Consider the following 20329-nt stretch of genomic DNA (forward strand, 5'->3'; position numbering starts at 1 on the left):
ACCAATGCATGTCTTCCCAAGATTTAACATTTGCTTGCATGCTAAGAAAAATCATGCAATACTATCTCCACCACATGATGACACATGCCATAACAATATTTTATAAATTGAAATATATGCTATTTACTTCAAACCATAGATATGTAGTAACTGAAGAATACTTGCTTTCGACAAAATAGTTTAATATATTACAACTTGGAATTTTTAATTAATTTTCTTACCACAAAATTTGTTCTGAGGTGCTGACACAACAATAAGGATAGATCTCAAAGTTATTTTTTTCAGGTGGCCTGTGTATTAGGAAATACTACTAATTAACCAGATGACACAATGGGTGCTGAAGCATGACAGCAGCCTAATAATCTGCCTTAAGTATAAACCAATAAAAAAACCTTTAAATTTCTTTGACACTAAACAATGATATTTTATTTTATGAACCACTAAATTATCTAAAGAGAACTCAGAAGAGAACTCAGTATCTTTGCATAATGTCACACTGTGAAAAAGAGTTCCTTTTCCATCATATTTGAGTTAATTATGAAATAATTAACACTCAGGCCTATAGCCTGTCTCAGAATATTTAGATCTTTAACCCTCAACAGAACCTTAGTTGCTTCAGATTCCTTTGCTTCAAATTGAAACAATTACTAATTCATGTTTAATTTAGAAAAAAACATTGCAAGAGAAAATTAAGAGAAGTTCTGAGTGGATCACAATCTTTTCAGTCCTTTAATCCTTAGAACCAGGATTGTGATTTTCTTAGGGCAACATGAAAACTGTGTGCCCCAGGAAATTAACTGCTCCTGTTCCCAAGTACAAATGGAACCTTTATTAAAGGTCTAATTTAATAAATGCCAACAACTGCATTTTAGGTCTAGGTTTTGGTCTCATCCATGACACTTGTAAGGCATTGTGCATTTTCAGTGTAAATGTGTAATGAAAGACTTTAATCTAGATTAAGAAATACACTGAGATTTCCCAGCTCAAGAAAGCAAAGCACCTTATGAAGAGTACACAGATAGGCCATGTCTACACTACCACTTACGCTGGCAAAACTTATGCCACTCAGTAGTGTAAAAAGACACCTCCCTGAGTGACATAAATTTCACCTGCATAAGTTGCAGTGTGCACAGCACTATGCTGGCAAAAGAGCTTCTCCCATCAACATAGCTACCACCACTCATTGATGTGGTTTTATTATGTCGATCGGAGCGCTCTCTTCCGTCGGCATAGACCAGCTACACAAGTCATTTTACAGCGGTGTAGCTGCATCAATATAGCTATGCCGCTGTTAACTCACTAGTGTAGACATGGCCTTAATATACAAAATTCTCTACAGTATAATTTGATAAAAGCCCCATAGGCCTGCCCATTGGCACAACATGCTGCCATGGATAGCTACCACATGGAATTAGACACAGATTTGATATGTTTGTCTGCAGTCCCTAGGAATAAGATTAGTCTCCTAGATGGAGATGTTTGTTCTTGTTTTGTCCAAACAAGAGTCTGAGCCAGAATACATGTAAGAGAAAGAATACAGTTGGCCTTCTGTGTATGAGAGACACAAAACTGCAGTAAGTCACACACCTAATGTAGCAGTCTAAGAGCCAAAGTCTATGGATGCTACAGGTGTGTGTTAAACTTAAAATCTTAAAACACTTTCCACAGTTCCACACTGGTTTAGGGTTGTTGTTTTTTTTAAGAACTGAAGTTAAGAGAAATATCTTATCCCAATGGGTAAACAGGTCTTATTACAACTGTAATATTACATTTATTGTATGACTGACATATATGAACATTCTAAGTTTCCAGCTCTTTAGCCCAAAATGGCATATACTAGCATATAAAAGGGAAACTATTTTATAATTTATTTACACAGATCTAGACCAGACAGTGCCTCTCAATTCTGGAGAATTATGCAACATTTGGAACAGAACCTGTCCTTTTCCCTCTTTTGGCATAATAGTTGACCACCTTTTGTTTCATCTTATTTTCCATATGATTTCATACACACATTTGTGCAGATCAAGTAATCACATGTTTTTGTTCACAAAGCCTCCTAGTCTATACTTCAAATTTAGGTCAGCTTAACAACATCGCTCAAGGCAGCGAAAAATTTCACCCCATGAGAAAAAGTTAAACCGACCTAACCCCCAGGGTAGACACTGCTAAGTTGATGGAAAAATTCTTCCATCAGCCTAGCTATTGCCTCTCGAAGAGGTGAATTTACTACAGCTGAAGAATCCTTTCCATTGCTGTAATAAGTGTCTACATTGCAGTAGTGCAGCTGCAGTGTTTCTAGTGTAGACATACCCTTAATATTGACTTTACTCTGCTCCTATTGATTTTAATAATAAAACTCCTGTTGACTGGGTGGTAGGGTTATTAATACTTTAGAAACCACTGAATTTCTTACTTCCAAGAGTTTTAATTTTCAACCCTACCGTTGCTTTAAACAGGGTTTTTGCTACCATTACCTATACAGGAAGTATTGCTGCCAATTCAATAGATTACTGAGTAATCAACAGACCATAGCAGTAGGGAGTAGTACGTTGTTGGAGAAGCCAGGCCAAATTCTGCCCTGGCATAAACACAACTGACTCAAATTCTCATGCCAGAACTGAATATGGCACTCAGTATTTTAGATTAAATATAAAGTCAAGGTCCTAAACACGGGTAATTACAGAAGAGCCTCAGAACCATTCATAGGCTAGGGCAAACTACAACTCATTGATTAAGATTAATATTACAATATTAACTAAAAGTGTTTGATTATTTCTGAGCAGTATTCCTACAACCAAAGACAAGTGGGAAAACTCCTGCATGGAGCCCCACTGAAGTCAATTGGACTTTATTCATGCAAATCCATTTGCAGAATCACAGCTTTCTGTGTTACTACTGATACTAGGTTCACGCTGTTACAGGTTTATTTTTCATTAATATGGTGGTCTATAGTACAAGGCTCAGAAATACTCCTTAATTAGACCAAATGCAATTGAAAAATTCATACACAGAAAAGTGACTTTACAGAAACATTGCAGTGAGAAATCACAAGCAATTCACTTTTTATAACAAGAGTCGTTATAAGTAACACACAGAAAACACACCGTCATTTTCACATTGCAGTTAAACCTACTTATAAGTTCACCAAGTTATGAGATGCACAATCAGGCCCTAACTCAACTAGCCACCTGAAATCAATGGACTCACATGATCAGAGACTTGCTCCTATACATAACGGTTTGCAAAGTCTCTTTGACCCTGAGTCAGTGACTAAAAGCACATTAATAGTTCCCATTGAAATCAACAGTTACATTGGAAAGTCTCCAAATTAAAATCAGTGTTACTAGATGTACACATTTATGAAGCTGACTATACTGGAGCGTTGTCTTTAATGGTGTGTTTAGACAGCGATGCTCAGGGGGTGAGAGAAAAATATTATACACTAAACTACTTTACCCTGATCCAAACAGGTTTGGAGTACCTATAGCTTCTACTAAAGTTAATGAATCTTGTAAGTGTAGATGCTTAGCATTTTTCAGATTCAAGGCTGCTGAGTGCATTTCAGAAATTAAAAAGTTATTGACTTAATAAAGGGAGCAGGAAGAAGTAATTCAAGTTTGGCTCAAGATGTAGATTTTGTAAAAACAATCTTTTACAATATCTGTAAGCAGATCAAACTTCAAGTTTGCACTATATTTAGTCATTTCAGATTACCATTATCTAGTCTGAAAAAACTGCTCTTCTGGCTGTATCAGTGCGTCCATTAACACACAGTTTGGATATATTTCAGATTCAGTTTTGTCTGAAACTGTCAGGTGGAGTTTGGTAAGCAGGAAACTGGATAAAAAAAGTAAACTAAAATTTCATGAAATTGCTTGCCTCTTGATTACCTCTGCCTAAAAAAAACTAGGAATATTTACATTAATTTGGAACTGTGTCAATATGGTCCTGTGGGTAAAACAGTGAACTGAGACTCCAAGCTCTCTCCCCCCTTGGCTTAAACAGTCCTCACCAGAAGTGCTGTAGCAGTGCCGGGGTAAATGATATAAACATAGGCCTTGTCCACACTAAAAAAATGATTAGTGGTGGCTGATGTCCACGCTGCTCTCTCCTTGGGTCGGTGGAGTGTGTCCTCACCAGAAGCACTTCCACCAACCTAAGGGGCTGTGTGGGAAGCGGAGAGCCCCTGTCTCTGGGTTCGCTCCCCCCACCCACTCCTCGGCTCACAGCCAGGAGGGCATCGGCCACCTGTGGCTTTCTTGTCAATTTCACCCTTGACAAGAATGACAGCCCTCCCCACCCCCAGCTATGCTGACAAAAGCCCTTCATCTCTGGTCAAGGTGGTTTTATTTTGTCGAAAAAACAGGGCAGTTTTGTCAGTGGGGGAGTGATTGCAGTGTGTACATCAGCAATTTTGTTGACAAGTCAACAAAACTCTCTAGTGTAGACCACACCATAGCATTAGACCAACGGTTCACAACCTGGGACATGGGACACCTTGGGCAGGGGGGGAGGAAGGGGTGCAAAGATTCCAGAAGGTCCATTAGGCTTCAGTAATATTGAGGTCATTTGCCCCCCCCCCCCCCCGAACGCCATGCCAGCCAGAGCAGAGGAGCAGCCCCCCCCCCCCTCTCTCTCTCAGCCCAGCACCAGCCAGGCACCCAGCCAGAGAGGATCAGCCCTGCACTGGTGGGGGCCTGGAGCAGCCTGGCCAACCCACCAGGGCCAGCCTCCATTACCCTCAGTCAATGAGGGATGGGAAGATGTGGGGCCACACAGGGTATGCAAAGGTGGCTGTGCCAGAGAAGGCTTAGCTTTACTCAGGTAAGAGTAATTAATTATTATGTAATTTAGTGTTATTATCTTTGTGTGTTTATAGGGGGTTATAGATGTTTATGACCAGTGAGGGAGCAGGGCAGGAGAGTGTGCATGTTTTATCTAGTGTTGACTAGAGGAGCTTTCACACAGAAAGGCTAGGAACCACTGCCTTAGACTGTATGCTCTTCAGGCTGGGACTGCTTCTCACTGCACATTGCACTACCTATCACAACACAGCCCAGGCACCATGATGTTACCATGATAAAAAATGGCCACATTTTTTTAAAACTGTGTTTGCAACCCAAATATTGCAGTACTGAGGAAGTGAAAGAGACTGAGAGCTACCGTGAAACTGACAATTGACTTTCAGCATCCAAGCTGAAATGTAACAACAGTCTGAACAGCAAAGGGCCAAGTGCATTGTAACATGGACTGACAAAGAAGTTGTTTGAATGTTCTTCCCACTGAAAGGGACCTTTAAAAACTATCCTCACGCCTCTGTCACAGACCTCAGAGGCTGCTAGTAGCTGGGAAGGCGGCAAACCCATCTGACCATGGATGGGGGTCTCGAGGGAAAAGCTAAAGATACCTACACAAGCCAGAGACGTCCAGCATGTTAGAGATGCCCCGGTCACACATGTCCACCTCGGGCTGGTTCTTCTCCCTACTCTCCTCCACGATCTTCTTCAGGGACTTCGACATGGTCTGGGTCAAAACACAAACCACCACACGTGAGGGGGCTGCGCCCACACAGCCACCACCGAGCAGGGGGTTAAGCGAGGGAGAGTCGCGCCGGGATGCGACGCCCAAGGCACCCCCGGCCGCGGGAGAAGGACGGGTGGTGGGGGGGGGGGGCAGAGGATCCTGGCTCGGGGCTGCGGACCTGACCTCTCCCAACGCAGCGTGTGTGGGGCGGGGGAGACCGCCCCACGGCGCCCGGGAGACCGCCAGGGACCCTGCCCGGGGCAGTCCCGCTCCACCCCACCCGTGCCCTGAGACAGACACTCCCAGGGACGACCGGGCCGGAAGTCAGAAAGGCCGCCGCCGCCCCGGGACCCCCCAGGCCACTCACCGGTGGGTGCTGCGGGCGGGGCCGTGTGGCACGGCAGGACGGCGGCGGCGGGGCGGGCTCGGGACGCCACTACACTAACAGGGACCGCACGAGGGTGACGCACGGCCCCGGGACACGCCCTGCCAAGATGCCGCCCACTCCCCCGCCCACAAAGCCCACGTTCCGCCCGCGCAGGCGCAGAGGCGCACTTGTCTCCGGCTGTCCGGGGCGGTGGAAAGCTCCCAGCCCCAAATAAGGCGAATCGCTCCGGGGACCGGCTCCGCCCACCGCCTGGAATGTGCAGCTCCCGGCTGGCCAATCAGGGCCGGGCCGCCGGGGAACCCGGCCAGCCAATGGCCGCGCCCGGGGTGGGATGTGGTGTAGCCGCTTGCGGGGGGTGGGCGCGCGCAGCCTGGGGCAGTGGGCAGTTCCTGGAGTGCTGCAAGTCTGCTGCGCCGCGTCCTGCTCTGTGCTCTCAGCATATTCCACCCCCAGAGCAACAATTGGGGGCGGAGCCCCGGGTGCAAAGTGAGATGTGAGGCCTGCTGCCCCGTTGAAATCCTTGGGCGAGCTGTGCCCCCTGTGGCATTTGGTGCTCGCTCAGCCGTAGTGTGAATACACTTCTGACCGGCTGTTCATCGCTCAGCCGCTGCGGCCATCGACTTCCCCGTTAGTTCGGCGCATTTGGGTTTTTTAACGTCTGGATTTAAAAGTATGGCAAGGGAAGGCTGTAACACGTGAGAGAAGGGGTTTTGGGAAGTGCCAGCACCGAAGTGTTCTAGCTTTGGATCAAACAGACTGAACAACCATTCTGAAATGTCCATTTGCTTTTGCGGGGGGGGGAATGATCATTTTAATGGATTTGCTCTTCATGCAAATAATTTTGATCTGGTTTTTGCCATTTAGACAGCAACATAATGCAACTGAACATTTAATCTTATTTATTATAGCGGACAAGAAGCTGGATATGAGTCAGCAGTGTGCCCTTATTGCCAAGAAGACTAACGGCATATTGGGCTGCATTAGTAGGAGCAATTGTCAGCAGATCCAGGGAAGTGATTATTCCCCTCTATTCAGCATTGCTGAGGCCACATTTGGAGTATTGTGTCCAGTTTTGGGGCCCACAGTACAGGAAGGATGTGAACAAATTGGAGAGAGTCAAGCGGATGGCAACAAAAATGATTAGGGAGCTGGAGCATATGACTTATGAGAAGAGGCTGAGGGAACAAAGCTTGTTTAATCTGCAGAAGAGAAGAGTGAGGAGGGATTTGATAGCGGCCTTCAACTACCTGAAGGGGGGTTCCAGAGAAGATGGAGCTAGGCTGTTCTCAGTGGTGGCAGATGATAGAACAAGGAGCGATGACCTTGCGGAGTGGGGGAGGTCTAGGTTGGATATTAGGAAAACTTTTTCACTAGGATGGTAGTGAAACACTGGAATGAGTTACCTAGGGAGGTGGTGGAATCTCCATTCGTAGAGGTTTTTAAGGCCTGGCTTGACAAAGCCATGGCTGGGATGATTTAGTTGGGTTTGGTCCTGCTTTGAGCAAGGGGTTGAATTAGATAACCTCCTGGGGTCCCTTTCAACCCTAATCTTCTATGATTCTGTAATATACCTGCATCTAATTGGAAAATGGTGTATGAAAATAGCAATGCTTTTTTGGACTAAGGAAATGAAATCCATTGTTAATATGTTGTCTCATCACATGCTATGGCCCCGGTCCTGCACTGAGAACAACACAGTTCTCTGTGCAAGAGTGGGGCCTCAGATTCTGAGCTCTTGCTTTCTAAGGTGCTCATATGGTCCCTCTTACCATAGTAACAGGCCCTAAATACAAAGTTATTTAGGCTTCTAATTTCCATTGGTTTCAATGAACCTTTGTGGAACTGGGCCTGAGCACCTTACATTCTTTAATGCATTTAGCTTCACAACACCCCTGCAAGGGTAAGAACTACTATTTAATCCGCATTTCACAGATGGGGATGCACAGAAAGACTAAGCGACCTGCCTAAGGTAACACAGGCAGTTGAATTTGGGTATTCTGAGTCCTAGATTGACACCCTAACCACCAGCCCATCCTTCCTTTCTCTTTGCCTTTTTGTTATATGTTTGTGTGCAGCAGATAAAACAATGTGGTTCTAATCCCTGACTGGAGCCTGTAGATAATACTGCCAAACAAATATTAATACTAATTATTATTGTTTCAATAAAGTTATTACACTGATCTCTGTTTTATAAGAGCAAGCTTCCAGAATTTCATGTATATTTTACTATTGAGTTGCAAAACACACAGTCAATTTAACTTTTTATGATTGCATTTATTGGGGTGGGAAAGAGCTGTTTGCTCTCTGGGCAGGCAAAGAGACATAGTGTTGCCTAGACACAGTGTTGCCTAGCTGTCTGGTGCTGGCTGCAACCAGACCAATGGTCTGCCACCGCGGTCACCGAACAGGTCGTGATCGATCAATTCCTGTACATCCTCGCCTCCCAAGGCTGAACTTGGGTTATGATGTACCACCCTACTACCTTGAGTGCCGCTGTGCAGTTGATGGAGGACTTCCTGGCAGCTAAGAGCTCAATGGTCTCTGAGATGACCTTGGGGGTCTGGAGTCCCAGCCTTGTGTGATGGCCCTATAGCCCCTGCCTGACTGGCTCCGCCTCACGAGCATGGCCGCAAACCCAATCCATACCCTGAGACTGTCCCTAGACTAACCGGACCACCGCAGGTCAAGGGGGTGGCCGGAGGACACCAAGGCAAGAACCCTCCAAGCCCCAGTGCAGTGACAAGACCCGATCAGACCCCCTGGAAATAGGGCCTGCTATGCTTGTGTATAATTTGGGCACTTGCAATGGCAGTGCCCCATGATGGACTGCTTCTACAGCCAAGTATACACTGGCGAAACCCGTGCCCGCTGGCACGAGGTTGCTAAGATGACCATTCCTGTACAGTTTGGCCAACGGTCCATGGACTCGGGGTGAGGGCAGACATTGATGTGATGACAATTTATCCCAGCCCGTGACATGAGCCTAGGACAAGTGCGTATCCGGTGCATACATGGAGACGTCAGGCCCTACCCCACGACCCCAGTGACACTCACCATGGTGGGAGTGTCCCAAGAGATAACGGTGGTGGCTGTGGAACTTCCTTCCCACATCATCCTTGGGTGAGACTGGCTGGAATTCCCCCAAATTCTCCAGAGCCTATGCCCCCAAGATCCTTCCCCACAGCTTTCCCTAGAGGGGAAGAAACCTGAAGAGGCAGTGACCGAGACCAACAGATTGGACCCCGAAGACCCACTGCCCCTGCCAGAAGAGCCAGCCAAGGGGACCAACCAAATAACCCCTCTGACAAAGGAGGGAAACTCGAGCTGGGGAGCGGCAATGGATTTTTTCTGGGACCAAAGAAAGGACTACACCCTGAAGCATGCCTACAAGCAGCTGGCCTGCGTGGATGGGGTTGTGGTGGACGCACAGAGGACCATTCAGTGGCCACACTTTGAGCTTACCTGGGACTGACTGTACTGAGTCGAGCTGGACCTTCAGACCTGTGATCCCCTTTCCCAGCTACTGGTCCCTCAAGGCCATAGGTGAGCTGTGCTCCGACTGGCTCACGACGTCCCAGTGGCCGGCCATCTAGGGCCCAAGAAGATACAGGCCCGGGTCCTGTCTCCTTTTGTTTTGTTTTGTTTTTTTGGCCAGGTGTGTACCATGATACGAAGGACCATTGCAACTCCTGCCCAGAATGCCAGCTGGTGGCACTCTCTGGCATACCTAAAGCCTCCATCATCTCCCTCTCGTTGGGGGGGGATGCCCTTTGAAAGGGTAGCCATGGACTTGATGGGGCCCTTCACAAAAAGTGCTGCTGGTTTTCAGTACATCCTGGTAGTCCTGAATTATGCCCCCTGCCGCCTCTGGTGTGGCCAACACCCCCCCCCACTAAGTCAGCAGGCCTGTGTCAGTGCTCACCCCTACCAGAGAACCTTAACTGTTTCCTGCCCTGCCCTACCAGAGGCCTCAAGCTAATAGACTCCTTTCGGACTGGCTGGTCGCAAGCCAACACCCTAACTGTTTGCAGCCCTGCCCTGCCTGAAGGGCCAGGCACACAGACTGCCACTAACCCACCCCTGCTTTTGTCTCTGGAGACTTTCCCTAACGCAAAGACTATGAAGAGGCATGGCCTCCCTCAGAGGCTGACACCGAGGGACGAGCACACCTCGTTACACTGTGTGAAACGGATTGTTCCTTCCTAAGTGGAGTACTTTGCACTTGTCCTTATTGAATTGTGTTCTATTTACTGCAGACCATTTCTCCAATTTGTCCAGATATTTTGAAATTCATCAAAGCACTTGCAACCCCTCCCAGCTTGGTATCGTCCACAAATTTTATAAATGTACTCTTTATGCCATTATCTAAATAATTGATGAAGATAATGAGCAGAACCGGACCCAGAACTGATCCCTGCGGGACCAAATTTGATATGCCCTTGCAGCTTGTCTTTGAACCACTGATAACTACTCTCTGGGAATGGTTTTCCAACCAGTTATGCACCCAACTTAGTGTAGCTCCATCTAGGTTTTATTTCCCTAGTTTGTTTATGAGAAGGTCATGTAAGACAGTATCAAACGCCTTACTAAAGTCAAGATATACCATATCTACCATGTAGCAGAGCAGTTTGGCCTCCCTCTGAAGCTGACACCGAGGGGCTGACGCATGCCACCTGGTGGACAGGATCAGGTATGGCACCACGTGCAAGCCAGAAGTACAGGGGCGGGATAGGAAGAGGAAGTATAAAAGCCAGGCCTTGCAGCTCAGTCAGGGGGAAGCTGCTGGAGGATAAGGATCTTTCTCCCCCTGGGCTGGGAATTTAATCCAACCCCAACCCTGGGCCTGCTGAAGGGCCACCAGAGTTACCTACTGGCTGGAGCTTAGAGGGCCTGCCAGAGCTACCGGCTGCTGGCGACTGGGAAGAACTGCCTGATGCTAGCAACTGAGAAGAGCTGCCTGTTGCCTATGACTTCCTATTTGGGTTCTGGGAAGTCACGCTAAAGGCCCCTCCCCCAGCCTAAGTGGAGGAGTCACTGAGCCTGGCACTCAACTGAAGACAGGGTACAACTAATGAGAAAACAGGAGCGGGTGTGGGGGGTCAAAGAGTCAAACACAGGGAACTGGAAGGGAACACCAAGCAGAGAACCCCGGACAGTGCCCACTGCTCTTTGAAGGTGTCAAGAGAGCCAGCAGATGCTGCCCAGAGGAACTCTGCCTGGATGCATGAGCGGATAGAGGAACAGAAATTGGCCCCACAATTGCCGAGCACCCTTCAACCAACCTCCTCTCCCTGGTCTTATAGATGGCCAGGGCTATGAGAGGTTGACAAGGAGATCCCACAACTTTGTGGGGCCAGGGATGAGGTGTGCATAAAGGAACAGGTGTGGGGAAAAGTGCAGCCCGAACCTCAGCAAGAGCTTCTGGAGGAGCCGGAACAGGGGCTGTAGCCTGGCGCACTCTAAATAGACATGTGCCAGGGTCTCCCTCATGCTGCAAAAGGGGCAGGTGTTAGAGTGATGGGTGAACCAAGCCAAGTACACGCCTATTCTCATGGCTCTGTGAAGGAGCCGCCAACTGATGTCTCCCGCAGGCTGTGGGCCAGGATGGAATAGAGGCTGGCCCACCAGGGCTCTTCACGCTCCACAGGTGCTATAAGGTCCCGCCACTTGGTGTCTGGGTGGGACACAAGGGCAAGGAAGTGGAGGGTGCGGAGCATGAGTGTGTACAGGTGGTCCCTCGGCGCGGTTTGGAAACAAACCAGCAGCAAATGTCTCAGTCAGCTTAGTACATGGGCCGGGGAGGCTCGTGAGACCAGTGCCTGATGAAAAGATCTGGAGGGTTAGGACTGAGGGGTGGGCAGGGAGCGCCCTCTCACAGGACCTACTCAAGATAAACCCGAGCAGCGGGAGGCAAGGCTGCCCTCACTTCCTGGAGTATGCACCGGTGGGTTTGGAGAAAGGAGAGCCCCATGCACCAGGCCAGTTCCTAGGGATCCACCCAGTTATAGTCCAGAAGGTCTCTGATCCTGGTGACTCCTGGAAGGACCAACCTCTGTCGTGCTGAGGGGATCTCCGCCACCTGCACATGAAGTTGGGGATTGTGTAGCAGGGGCTCTGCAAGGAGATCCTCCCCCTCGGCAGCCACAATGGTCCAGAGGAGGTTCTGATAGAAGACTGGCAGCTTGGAGAGGTCTCACAGAAGACCTTTCGGATGGAGATAAAAGAGCTGCCAGTCATATCGGAGCCCTCGAAGGTGGCAGAGGAAGGTGTGTGCCAGATTGCTCCACACCTGACCACCTGCACTAGGAAGGAGCCTCTGCAGGGCCTTGAGATGGAAGGTGTGGACCTGGCTGTGAAGGCAGCACAGGCCCTGCCCTACTTCCTCCGGGGGGAGACTCAGGGTCCCTGCAGAGACCAATGCAATCCTGGCCAAAAGAACTCCAGAACTGTCTTATGGAGGTAGGCCAAGAAACTCGGGGTCTGGATCAGGGTGTTGAGCTGGCGTCAGAGTATGGATAGGACTAGCTGGTTGAGCACCAGTGCCCTGCCCTGGAAGGAAAGGCACTGGAGCAGTCCTGTCCACCTTCGCAGCCGCTCAGACACCTTGCCCTCTAAATCTTGCCAGTCCTCTGGCAGGGAGGGATGGGTGGTGGAAAGGTAAACGCTCAGATAGAGCAGCGGACCCATGCTCCATCGGATGGCTTGAAGCCTATGAAATCTCCTGTGACTTGCCAGAGCTGCCTGCCACCAACGACTTAGAGGAGCTGCTGGACGCTAGCAACCCCGAGGGCCTGGGCTACATACTGCTTGCTTTGCCTGCCCTGCCCTGAGTGAGGGTCAGGACTATAAACTATTTATTTGCCCCACCTTGCTCTAGGGTTTAGGCTCTAGACCTGTTGTCACCCCACCCTACCAGAGGTCCTGGGCCCCTTGACCATTGAAGGACTGGGTAGCAACTCGGTGCAGTATCTCTCCGAGGCTGACACTCCTGGTTGACACCAATCTGTTACATACCACTTCCCCTCATCCACAAGACTTTTTACCCTGTCAGAGAAAGCTATTAGGTTGGTTTGACAGGATTTGTTCTTGACAAATCCATGCTGATTTATTTATCACCTTATTAACTTCTATTTATTTGCAAATTGATTGCTTAATTATTTTCTCCATTATTTTACTGGGTACTGAAGTTAAGCTATATCATTAAATTAAGTTATAGCAGTATGTAAAGTCTTAGGCCTCCATCCTGCAGCCATTTACACACCTGGTAAATTATAATCATGTGAGTAATCCCACAGACTTCATGAGGACTACACAATGTGTCAAAATTAAGCATGTGTTTAAATGCTTTGCTGGATCAAGGTATTAAATAAAATGGATAGTTTTTCAAAAGTCCTCAGTCCTGTGAGTTCAGTGCAACTACCAACATAAGTCAAATTATTAATGTGAACATTTGCAAGATGGGGACTGTTTCTGAAAAAGATTAGCTTTTTCCAAACTTACTTGAAATGATGGTTGAGATTTTCAAAGATGATTAATTAATGACAATTATGTGCCTGAATCCCCTAATTACATTTCAAAGTATTTGAGATTATTTTCCTAGCACTTCAGATGCTGTGTATTTTGTGTTCCTCTTTTCTCATTAACAAATTTTTATGACAGTAAATTACAAAACACATTTGTGTACATATTTTTAGAACATTACTTGCTTAGAGAACATTTATTTAAAATCATGTAGCATAAATGTAAAAAAATCATATTTCAAAGACTAACATACAGCACATTTTCATATTTGTGGGTAAAGAAGCAGACATTTAAGTATAAAAAGAGTTCAAAGTTGTTTGAAATAATTCTAAATGCACAACAACTGTACTTTACAGTAATTTACCTTTGTTTTAATGATCAGTCATATTTTCAAACAGTCACTTTATGATCTAATGTCTCTGCAATATAGCTAAGTAGCAAGGGACTGTAATTCCTTCAAATAATGGTTCTAAGTGGTCCAAGTTAACTGGAATCCTGATGGTAAAGTTACATATTCAGCATGGAATTTTATGAAGACTTGATGTGATGTAGCAGTAAATGAGGCAATGTTAGTATCCTAAAGATAAAAAGAATATTAAATTAATTCATATCTTTAAACATTTCCCTGTGACAATATAACTAGGTACTAGGTATAACTAGATCTGATTCTCAGACTCCCCTGTTTACCCATGAAAAAAGCCAAGTGTGGCTTAAAAACTGTAGTCCTAATTTTCAGTTAATTCACTGCTGCACTTGATGCTGGAACGGCAGGTGGATTTTGCCCACAGGCTATTACCAGCATCATTTGGAACACAAACAAAGCAAATGAGTTCGGAGAAAAAATGTCTTGTTGCAGCCCACTAGATGTCACTATAATGTCTCCATTTGATAAGACTATCCAGAAGACTTCCTAATAACATGTGAGGATGGAAACCCAATTTATTCAACTTTATTTATTGTCCATATATAATTGCTGTCAGAGTTAGGTAAGCAATTTTAAATATAAAATGAATAACAATTACTTTTAAAGAATTACTACAACAAAATAAGGAATACATACCATCCCACAGTATGGTCCAGTTGGTGGATAGCTGGCATCTGGCCCATTGTAAAGCATCAGGTAGTTCCTAGTACAATCACCTGGGTCATCAATGCTGATGAAAACAAAGTTAACTGTAACAATTCGTCCCTTGGGGGCAATAATGATCCATTCACAATCAGTATTGTTCTGGTAAGTTGCGGGATACTCAGGGCTGGCAAATGAACCAGTGTTTCCATATAAGGTTCCTCCACATCCTGGAAACAGAAGATATTCATTAGTTTTAAATGTTTATTTCTGCAAAATACTGTACAACACACCTGCTTTATACCAATATTGTTAAAGGGTCTTTTCCATAGTGTTAGCACTCAGGGTGCTGGGAGACAGGTCTGGAAGAATGAAGAGAGACAAGGTGGGTGAGGCAATATCTGTTATTGGAGCAACTTCTCTTGGTGAGAGAAACAAGCTTTCAAACTTACACAGAGCTCTTTTTCAGGTCTGGGAAACGTACTCAGAGTGTCACAGCTAAATACAAGGTGGAACAGACTGTTTAGCATAGGTAGTTAATACATATTTCAAGGGACCGTTCAAGGGGAAAGGCCTGTTAACACCCCTCCAGTCATAGGGAGGAAAGGAAGAGGAGGAAGAAGAACCGGGAGCAGGGAGGGTGTTAGTGGATTATAGATTGTTGTAATAAGCTTTAAATCCAGTGTCACTATTCAGTCCATGATTTTTAGTGTCTAGCAGAGTTATGCATTTAAGCTCCCAGGCTTGTCCTTTGAAAGTTTGTGCAGGTTTCCTTTGAGGAAGAGGACTGATAGTTCAGGCATAAAATGATTGCTTTGGGTTATTGTCTTTATCATTTTCCTGTGTGAGTTCCTTTGAGAGCTTAGTGATTGTCTGGTTTCACCCACACTGGAACCACTATAGGGCATCAAACAACTACAACCTGTACTTCATTGAGAACCTATTCTGAAAAAAATCTTTCCTGAACCCCCCAGCTTCTCCAACCTCATCATCAGAAGCAAGCTCCCCATAGACCAGGACACACCAACTCAAAGTGGCACCAGACCCTGCCAGAATAAGAGATGCAAAATCTGCAGATGTATCTCCACTGCCACGATGATCAACATCTCCCACGACACACCTTTCAAGATCCATGGTCCTACACATGTCTATCACAACATGTGGTGTATCTTATCCAGTACACTAAATGCCCCCATAGCGACTATGTGGGTGAAACTAGATAGACACTGGACTCTGGAATGAACTCACAGAGGAAAACAATAAAAGACAAAAACACCCCATTACCTGTGGATGAACATTTTCTTTTGTAGTTTGTAGAATTCTGAGTGACAAGTAATGAACACGTTGTCCTTCTGGTTACTTGTATGGTGATGCATATTTATTGAACAGGGCATGATTCATATTATCTCGTATACATAGACTCCTGCAACAGAATGTCAGCCTGAACTTTGAAGTCACTGCATTAGCTGGGTATCATTTTTATGATCTGCACTGCGAAAAGGATTCAAGATACTGATGAGGTACTTTGCCTACTTGTTTGTAAAACTTCTTGCCTGATGAATTACCACCTGAGATTAAAGAGGCTACATTGGAGGGTAATTATAATAGACCATATTGTGGTCAATGGGGAATTTCACTTAAAAACTGGTGCATGAAATGGCTTATTTATTTGGCTGATTTGACACACAATGACCTAAAATGAAAAAGATGGTAGTCAATTTTCTCAGCTCCCCAAAATATTTGAAGTAATTTAAGGCTAGTCTGGATGTTTAGTTTAACCTCTTGTTCACTGCATTAGAAATGCTGTGCCTTTCAACCTCCAGAACTATTATTTTGTACAAGTGCTAGATATGATAGTTATCAGTGCCTTACCAGTTGGTGACGAAGTCCAAGTGATCTCAAATCCATCGCGAGCAATTAAAATGTCACTCTTAAAACGCAGGTATACAGCATGATTCTTAGGGAAGACTGGATTGGGCACAATGTTTCCACAATACCTGCCAAGTAGTGGGGAACCCGCATCACTACCATTTCTGACCTTTAAAGGAATACAAACCCCTTGTTAGTATTCAATTCATTTTCATGGTATACAAGGAAACAAACCACAAGCAGGATGCCAAGGATTTGTGATTTTTATGTATGGCACAACTGAAGCTTCGTTGTGAATATTCACAACATGTATCTTTCTATCTTGCTGCGAGCTGCTGCTCAAAAGGGAGAAGAGGCAGTTAACTAGTCTCTAGTCTATGGGCTTTCTAAGTGATTGCCCAGAATAAATACGGCCAAAATTTTTAAGCTAAATGTTATGGTATCGTACATTTCCCTTTTAATGAGAGTTGCTTGGCTAAGGCCTAAACTTTATATTTAAGATATACCCCTACATGTTTTGTTACTACTGAGAAATCTTAATATCCCAGATATGGGAAGTTTGCTTCTTTATGCTGCTAGACTGAAAGCAGAGATAGGGTCATATTACAGAGTTCAGACCATCTCTAGAGGAGAGTGAAGTAAGGAGTGTAACAAAGGAGACATGAAGAATAGATGATCCTTCTACAAAGTAAACTTCTGATTTGTCATCTGAACAATTTGCATTAGAAACTTAAGTATATACATGGTGAAACTTTCACCACTCATGAAAAGAATGAGTAGACAGCTTTATGTGGCTTGAAGGAATCTTTCCTGTCAACCCAGAAAGCACCATTGCAGCTACCCTACAACTTCTACTACAGATCACGTATCTACTATTTTTTGTATATTTTGAAAGGGATTTTAGCACTGGATGACCAGCCGGTGCATCTGTAGATCTGTTTTTCCACAGATGTTGACATCAAATGTAAATTACACCACCCTGAAGCTTGCTCAATGCTTCGCAGACGGCAGCACCTGGAGGAGGAGCAACAAGCTGCTGATGAAATTATCTGTCCATTTTAGAATTTCATACCACCATCCATCACTGTAGCATCTGAGCACTTTCAGTGTAATATTGATAGTAATAGTGAAGTCTCTAATGTTTATTTAGACAGGGCTGGAGTCAAGCCTATTGAAGTCAATGGAAACACTCCCTCTGACTTCCCTGGGCTGTGGATCAGGTGCATAATACATCATTTCTCAGTACCTCTAAAAAGTCCAAAGAACATCGACTGCTGTCCTCCAAATTGAAAGCATGGAAAAAGAGAGAAATTGTATGATTCGGAGGAGCTTGTAGAATGATAGTACAATCCAGGTTATTGGGATGGAGACCAGGCCAGCCAGGGCTCTTCAGGTAACCAAATGACTGATTATATTCTCTGCTGCAACCTGTGGGAGCGGAGAAGGGAAAACAAAACATTTATAAGCCTTACAAATTTCCGTGTCATTGCTTATTCACTGTCATAGTGAACAAAGAATCTGTAGGCAAATGCCTTAGAAACTTCTTCAAGGCTTACCTGCAGCCTGATAGGTAAACCTGACTCTGTTATTCATCATATATTCCTCTGATTTGAAAGTCACAATGGCAGTCCGACCATAAGAATAAAAATCAGGGACTGCAAAAGTTTCAGTGCCACAGAATCTATTGACCTGTCCTTGGTTACCCTGGAATTAAATAAATACATGTAACTTACAAGTTACTGTTAAATGGTAATTCTGTTTGTCTACCTACCTTTGGGTGATCTTACAGCAATTTAATATGTTGCCATATTAAAGTCTGATTAAAAATCTTGTCTTTCAGATCACTCTTATGCAAATGAACTCAGCATTAATAACTCTCTGTATGAGCAGCTTATACTTTCATCACACACCTTTTTGTATATTTTACATTAAAAAAGGAAAAAAAGTCAACTAAAAAGAAGTTTAAATCCAAGTTTACATTATAGATGTTTTGCTTCAGTCTTTCCAGGGCAGCATTTTATAAAGGCATTATCTTTCTCATCAGTGGCTAGTTGCAATAGTCCATGTTCTAGATGGTCTCAGGTATCAAAATTGCCTTTTTTGATACATGTATAAACATTCAAGAAAAAAATTATTTTTTACAATTAAATCTAATGTATCATTTTGCTACAATACTTTCATACTGTAAAAAGCGTTGGCTGAATTTAAACTGCATTTTGATTATGGATGTTAATAGTCAATGGACAGTAGGATCAGGGCTAAAGTCCTACTGCTATATTCCTGATATTATTTTTGGGTGTCCTTTTTATATAGGTCAGACTCTAATATTTACATAAAAATAATGTAATATTTAAATATGTTAAAAATTGACCTTCAGCCACCACTAGAGTTCAATCAAAAGTTAACATTGATTTTCATGCCCAAATTAAAACACAACAAAAGAAGGCTTAGTATAATTTAATACAGTGGAAACAAACAGTTTCTTTCTGTGCCTTTTTCATAAACACCATTTTTGCATGAACATTTGTTTTTATTATGATTCTTGAATAATATGACAATGTCTGTTTATGAAAGCCTGCTGTTGGACAATATTTCATGAATGTTAAGTTTGGCAGAAATATGGTTTGGTGTAATTGTGAGAAGTACATCATACCCAATGAGTGAAATGCCCCCTGTGCACAGAATTTGCATAAGGCCTACATGCCATTTATGTGACTTAAGTGATAGTGCATAATGCCTTGTATGAGCCCCCTGCATAGCAGTGAATTTAATCCAGGATCATTAACACAATGACTTGCAGTATCCCCAAACAATGATCCTTCTATTCTCTCTGCTCCAAACAAGGTGAGAGCTTGTTGGCTGTTACTAACTTTGTTTGATCAGTGACATGAATTGTGCAGGTCTCACCATTGTTGGGTCCTGGAACTCCAGATAATTCTGAGAGCAGTCCTGGCTAGAGTGGAGGTGGAATGCCTCTACCACCAGTTTGACTTGCTGCTGTCGGGGGGCGTCGATGATCCAATTACAGACAGTAAATGGTGGATAGGCATTTGGAAAATTAGGTGACATTGTGGGCTGTGGGGTAGAAGTTGCATTATATGTTCCACCACACAATCCTGTTGGAAGCAATAACAACTTAATTAATTGTATCTCGATACCACAAGGCATGTGAAAAAGCTGTCCACCTCAGCAAAACAGCATAATTGTTTATTGGAATTCGTTATTCAGTGAAATATGCTTTCACATTGATCTTTTGATTATTCTTTAGAGGCAAAGTATAAATAGAAAACATTCTGATCTTTGTGTCAGGTTGTATCTATCAATCTCTATGCCTGCATATGTTCTACACGCAGATAAATGCTTATTTTCCATATTCTCTTTGTACATATTAACCCTCTACGGTGGATAGTTCCCATTTTGCTCTTGAGGGTGACAACCATCCTGCAACCAAAAAAAGACTAGACTGCAGCTGTAGCCCAGTGATTCTGCTATTCATTTGGCCATAAGATTCTTTGCAGAATTATGCAAAGTGCACCCTCCCATTGTGTCTATTTCTATACTGAATTTTGGTATTGACAAGAGGATCCTGAATTCACCGTTTAAATACACATTTCTCTTTAGGATAAAAATCAATAAATACAAATCCTTACGATCCACAGTTGTGTAGGTAGCATTGAAACCTGCCCTTTGCACCGAAATATCCGTGACAAACTTCACCATCAAGAAGTTACTGGTAGAAAGAAATGGAGCTGGCACCGTGGACCCACAAAACGTGCCAGCTAAATTGGCATTTTCATTATCTCCATCATACAGCTAAAAGAAGAGAAAACACTAGTTACCTCACTAATATTTTTGGCACTTGTGCTATTTTACAATAAACATTTTCATAAATAGATTAATACAAGTCTAGTTATCTGAACTCTTATTGACTTTACAATTTTAAGAACCTTTCTTTCCCC

General features: G+C 44.3%; 2 protein-coding genes across 8 annotated transcripts in view; both read right to left on the reverse strand.

Moving 5' to 3' along the window:
- RSU1 (Ras suppressor protein 1) overlaps positions 1 to 6077 on the reverse strand; it is a 190767-nt gene extending 184690 nt beyond the window's left edge. For all 4 annotated transcript variants that reach the window (XM_067562294.1, XM_067562298.1, XM_067562295.1 and 1 more), the window contains exons 1-2: positions 5894 to 6077; positions 5415 to 5526 (exon numbers count right to left, since the gene is read on the reverse strand). In XM_067562294.1, the coding sequence (XP_067418395.1) occupies positions 5415 to 5523 (109 nt within the window). In that variant the 5' untranslated portion in view covers positions 5524 to 5526; positions 5894 to 6077. The remainder of the gene's footprint in view (positions 1 to 5414; positions 5527 to 5893) is intronic.
- Positions 6078 to 13623: 7546 nt separating this feature from the next.
- CUBN (cubilin) overlaps positions 13624 to 20329 on the reverse strand; it is a 196380-nt gene continuing 189674 nt past the window's right edge. For all 4 annotated transcript variants that reach the window (XM_067562300.1, XM_067562301.1, XM_067562299.1 and 1 more), the window contains 7 exons: positions 20021 to 20183; positions 19278 to 19486; positions 17927 to 18074; positions 17617 to 17798; positions 16374 to 16539; positions 14496 to 14731; positions 13624 to 14012 (listed from right to left, as the gene is read on the reverse strand). In XM_067562300.1, the coding sequence (XP_067418401.1) occupies positions 13905 to 14012; positions 14496 to 14731; positions 16374 to 16539; positions 17617 to 17798; positions 17927 to 18074; positions 19278 to 19486; positions 20021 to 20183 (1212 nt within the window). In that variant the 3' untranslated portion in view covers positions 13624 to 13904. The remainder of the gene's footprint in view (positions 14013 to 14495; positions 14732 to 16373; positions 16540 to 17616; positions 17799 to 17926; positions 18075 to 19277; positions 19487 to 20020; positions 20184 to 20329) is intronic.

The sequence above is a fragment of the Emydura macquarii genome, unplaced genomic scaffold (assembly GCF_026122565.2).
Source record: "Emydura macquarii macquarii isolate MOO-44397 ecotype Brisbane River unplaced genomic scaffold, CSIRO-AGI_Emac_v2 contig_2422, whole genome shotgun sequence".
Taxonomy (NCBI): domain Eukaryota; kingdom Metazoa; phylum Chordata; order Testudines; family Chelidae; genus Emydura; species Emydura macquarii.